The sequence below is a fragment of the Emiliania huxleyi genome (genome assembly GCF_000372725.1).
Source record: "Emiliania huxleyi CCMP1516 chromosome Unknown EMIHUscaffold_204, whole genome shotgun sequence".
In the NCBI taxonomy this organism is placed as follows: domain Eukaryota; phylum Haptophyta; order Isochrysidales; family Noelaerhabdaceae; genus Emiliania; species Emiliania huxleyi.
The window spans coordinates 56,254-61,249 of NW_005200562.1; the positions used below are offsets into that span (position 1 = coordinate 56,254).

Below are 4,996 nucleotides of genomic sequence, written 5' to 3' on the forward strand. Positions count from 1 at the left end.
GAGGCTTTTGTGGCGACCGGAGGGTGGCCGAAGAGCGAGTAACAGGCGTGAGAGGTGCGAAGAAGAATTTCGCGGTTCTCCCGGCTTGCTCAGCTGATCCAGCATGGGCCGTAGGCCAGAAACCCGCACCTCATTAGGCTTCCCTGAGCGCGGTCGGTTGCCGTCTCAAAAAAGAAGCACGCCGTGAATCAAGTATGCCGGCGCAACCGCGGCGCGGGGCCGGGGCCTGTGGTGGCTGATAAAAATGTCGCGCATACAGATAAAACAAACATGTCGTGTGAGTGAGTATTCTTGATACGAAACCACGACGACACACACCAGTCGACTCGCATCGGTTGCCTCCATGAACGGCGGAGCTATTCTCGCGCCCACACCACACCTGGCTCCAACGTGGACACACGCCCATAGCTGGGGACACTACTAGGTCACGCATGGCATCACAGAAGTTTTATCTCTGGGCCCCGAAAGGCATCTCTAGCAGCGTCGTTACGCATGCCCCCTCCCCTCCTGGGCGCATGCGCCTAGTCCGAGCCTGGCTGTTTGTCGCACCGCCACCACACTCTCGGGAGGGGGCGGCGGCGGAGGCGGAGAGGCTGCGGCGGGTGACGACGCGGCGACGGCGCTGAGGGGGCGGCGACCGCGGCGCGACGGGAGGCGGTGCAGCTGCAGCGGCTGCCGCCGCCTCGGCTCGACTGCAGCTGATGGCTAAGCTTCCCTCCCCTCCCTCCCCTCCTCCCCGCCCGCCCGCCCGATCCGCCCCCCTCGCCCGGCGTGGATCTCAAAAAAAAAAAAAAAAAGAAAAAGAAGGCCGACCCCGCATGGGGGAACGAGAGGTTTGAGGCGTGCCCACGGTTTGAGGCGTGCCGCGCCCTTTGCGCCCGCCGCCCAGCGCGAGGGCCGGGGCCCCGCACCGCTGAGCCCGCCCCCCGCCCCTCCCTCGCTCGCCCCTCCCTCTCCCTCCCCGCCCGCGCGACGCGTGCAGAGGCTCGCGCCGCCGCCCGAGCCGCGCCTCCGCCCTCCGATCCCCGGCCAGCATCTCTGCGCGCCACCGCGCCCGCGCCGCGCCCTGCCGCGCCACGCCCGCGCCAGGGCTCCGGGCCTGTGCCGCCCGCTCCGCGCTGAATTTTCCCAGGACTGCCTCCGTCCGATTAGGTACCGAGTCTGACAGCAGCACGTTAAAGCGCCATGGAGGATGAGGACCTGAAATCTGCCATCAACGTCGCCTGGGTGCTCCTGTGCACCGCGCTTGTCTTTTGGGAGCAGGCCGGCTTTGCCATGTGGGAGGCGGGCTGCCTCCGCTCGACCAGCTTGCACTCAATCCTTCTGAAGAACATGTGCGACGCCGCCATCGGCGCCGCGGCTTTCTTCACCCTCGGCTACGCCATCGGCTTCGGTGGAGGCGCCGACCACAAATTCGCCGGCAACGACAAGTTCTTTCTCAAGGCATGCGCGGCCCGCCTGCACAACCCTGCACCGCCGCCGTTCGCCCTCCCAGCCGCGCTCGTGGCGCACATGTCAGGGCGTGGCTATTGACGACTACCACATCGTCTTCTTCCAGTGGGCCTTCGCCGCCACCGCAGCCACTACCGTGAGCGGCTGCATGGCGGAGCGCACCCAATTTGCCGGCTACCTGATCTACTCCTTTTTCGTCACCGCCTTCATCTACGCTGTCCCCTTGCACTGGCTGTGGGCCGACGCCGGCTGGCTGTGCGCGTGGGGCGACAACGCCGCCTTTGGCTACGGCATGATCGACTTCGCCGGCTCCGGCATTGTGCACATGCTGGGCGGCGCCGCGGGGCTGGTCGGCTCGTATGTCGTGGGCCCGCGCGCGGGCAGGTTCACGGACAAGGGGCCGGTGCAGATCGAGGGGCACTCGATCGCCCTCACGACGCTCGGCGTCTACTGCCTCTGGTTTGGCTGGTTTGGCTTCAACGCCGGCTACACGCTCGGTGCCACGCACACGCCCGCCCAGGCCGCCCGGCGCGCCCACCGCGCAGCACTCCGGCGCAGCCTCGCCATGCCTAGCGCCTGCGCACCGCGCGCAGGCACGACGGGCGGCATGTGGAAAACGGCGGCCCTCATCTGCGTCAACACGACCATCTCGCCGTCGGCCTCGATCCTCTCCGTGCTGCTCATCGAGAAGTTCCTGGCGGGCTACTACGACACCTCCAAGTGAGACGCGATGAGTAGTGGTCGGTAGTCGCAGTAGTAAAAGTAGTTAGCGGAAGTTCCTGGTGGGCTACTGCGACATAAAGGGAGCTAGGTGCTATAGCTGCTCCACCTCGCTGCTCCACCTAGCTGCTAGTAGCCAGTCGTAGTAGCTAGTACGACAGCTGACAGTTTGACGCGCCCGTCGGGTCCTCCACCGCCCATCCCCCCCCCCCCCCCCACTCCCCAGGTGCATGAACGGCATCGTGGCGGGGCTCGTAGGCATCACTGGCCCCTGCGGCGTGGTAGAGCCCTACGCGGCGGCCATCATCGGCATCGTCTCCGGGGCCGTCTACTGCGGCTCGTGGCGGCTGCACGAGCGGCTTCGGATCGACGACCCCGTGCACGCCGGCGCGGTGCACGCGTGGCCCGGCTTCTGGGGCTGCATCGCGTCGGGCCTCTTCGCGTGGCCCAAGCAGGTGGCCACGCTGGGCTACGTGGGCGGCGGCGGCCTCTTCTACACGGGCCACGGGGGCCAGTTCGGGACCAACGTGCTCGGCACGCTTGTCGTGCTGGCTTGGACGGTGGCCACCTCGTCCATCGTCTTCGGGTCGCTCCAGGCCGCCAAGCTCCTGCGCGTGACTGCGGAGGAGGAGGAGATGGGTGCGCCACGCCCCGACGGCACCCCCCCACACCCCCACCTACACCCTACACCCACACCCAGCACCCGCCCACTCCACCCCCCGACTCCACACACCCCGCCCGCCCATGCCGCCCGCCCATGCCGCCCTGCGCGCATCGCGCAGGCGTCGATCTCGCCGAGCACCTGCCTCGAGACGGCGTCACGCCTCTCAAGTCCAAGATGATGGGCGCCGTGATGAGGCACCGCGGCAGCGGCAGCGGAGCCTCGTCGCGAGCTTGCGGCGCGAGCGAGACTACCGCAACTTACGCCTGACGAGGGCATGCGACTCTCGGTGCACGGTGGCTGTGGCAAAGACTGGTGGCCGTGCGGACGCGAGGCTTTGCGGCGGGGCAAGGTGGGGAGGTCGGGCGGACGGGGTGGGTGGGACGGGTGCGGGCGGGGAGGCTCTGTGGCGACCGGAGGGTGGCCGAAGAGCGAGCCACAGGCGAGACGCCTGCAGCCTGCACGCCGTCTCAAAAAGAAGCACGACGTGGGAACGCACGTAATCCTAGAAGTCGTGGGACTGTGGGCGGTGTGCTCGCAATCGGCGAACGTTCTCAAACGGCACCAACACAAACCGCGCACATGAACGCAAAAGCCAAAACCAACAGTACACGATTCACACCGCCATTCTCTCCTATTCAAGCTACGAACCGATTAATGCGCTTAACGCCCACTGGCGCGTTCAACGGCCCTATGCGGCGAACAGAGAACTCAGCGAACTACTGCGCGAACGATTCGCGATATCTACTAGATAGACAGCCACTTGATGGATCACCTCACTGGCCTCTGAGAACAGCACTACCACTAGCAGGTACGGTACGTCGTCGAGTTTATGCGAACCAAATTCTACTACACTCTACCCAAAGGTTAGTCCTTGGCACGGGCGCCCCCCCCCCCCCCCCCCCACTCCCCAGGTGCATGAACGGCATCCTGGCGGGGCTCGTAGGCATCACTGGCCCCTGCGGCGTGGTAGAGCCCTACGCGGCGGCCATCATCGGCATCGTCTCCGGGGCCGTCTACTGCGGCTCGTGGCGGCTGCACGAGCGGCTTCGGATCGACGACCCCGTGCACGCCGGCGCGGTGCACGCGTGGCCCGGCTTCTGGGGCTGCATCGCGTCGGGCCTCTTCGCGTGGCCCAAGCAGGTGGCCACGCTGGGCTACGTGGGCGGCGGCGGCCTCTTCTACACGGGCCACGGGGGCCAGTTCGGGACCAACGTGCTCGGCACGCTTGTCGTGCTGGCTTGGACGGTGGCCACCTCGTCCATCGTCTTCGGGTCGCTCCAGGCCGCCAAGCTCCTGCGCGTGACTGCGGAGGAGGAGGAGATGGGTGCGCCACGCCCCGACGGCACCCCCCCACACCCCCACCTACACCCTACACCCACACCCAGCACCCGCCCACTCCACCCCCCGACTCCACACACCCCGCCCGCCCATGCCGCCCGCCCATGCCGCCCTGCGCGCATCGCGCAGGCGTCGATCTCGCCGAGCACCTGCCTCGAGACGGCGTCACGCCTCTCAAGTCCAAGATGATGGGCGCCGTGATGAGGCACCGCGGCAGCGGCAGCGGAGCCTCGTCGCGAGCTTGCGGCGCGAGCGAGACTACCGCAACTTACGCCTGACGAGGGCATGCGACTCTCGGTGCACGGTGGCTGTGGCAAAGACTGGTGGCCGTGCGGACGCGAGGCTTTGCGGCGGGGCAAGGTGGGGAGGTCGGGCGGACGGGGTGGGTGGGACGGGTGCGGGCGGGGAGGCTCTGTGGCGACCGGAGGGTGGCCGAAGAGCGAGCCACAGGCGAGACGCCTGCAGCCTGCACGCCGTCTCAAAAAGAAGCACGACGTGGGAACGCACGTAATCCTAGAAGTCGTAGGACTGCCGTGTTGCTCCCAGCGCCCTCGCCCGCGCTCCCTGAGGCCATGGCTGGTGATACTAGTATGGGGGGCTACCTGGATACCGCGAGAGCGACCCAACTCGTCGACATCGTCCGATGATGGTGCCTCAAAGTCAGCCTCCGGAGGCTATCGTCGCGTCGAGCCGGCGGTGGCCGTGACATGTGGTTCCACCACCCCTCGCAGGCTTTGCCTCTGACCGCCACCGTTCCCAGGCTGCCTAATGGGATGGAAAGGAAGGCTGGGCGAGCGTATAGAAGCGTGCTCAACCTTGTCG

The 4,996-nt window shown here is 67.1% G+C and overlaps 2 protein-coding genes across 2 annotated transcripts; both read left to right on the forward strand.

Moving 5' to 3' along the window:
• Window positions 1–1,185: 1,185 nt before the first annotated feature.
• Window positions 1,186–3,407, forward strand: AMT7 (putative ammonium transporter; the record flags this gene model as incomplete). The annotated part of the gene is made up of 5 exons (XM_005781254.1): window positions 1,186–1,503; window positions 1,559–1,949; window positions 2,046–2,172; window positions 2,399–2,811; window positions 2,955–3,407. The coding sequence occupies 5 exons, from the start codon at window positions 1,186–1,188 to the stop codon at window positions 3,101–3,103; spliced, it is 1,398 nt and encodes a 465-aa protein (XP_005781311.1). The 3' UTR covers window positions 3,104–3,407.
• A 344-nt stretch (window positions 3,408–3,751) lies between these two features.
• On the forward strand, window positions 3,752–4,452 carry EMIHUDRAFT_234399 (hypothetical protein; the record flags this gene model as incomplete). The annotated part of the gene is made up of 2 exons (XM_005781255.1): window positions 3,752–4,160; window positions 4,304–4,452. The coding sequence occupies 2 exons, from the start codon at window positions 3,752–3,754 to the stop codon at window positions 4,450–4,452; spliced, it is 558 nt and encodes a 185-aa protein (XP_005781312.1).
• Window positions 4,453–4,996: the final 544 nt, after the last annotated feature.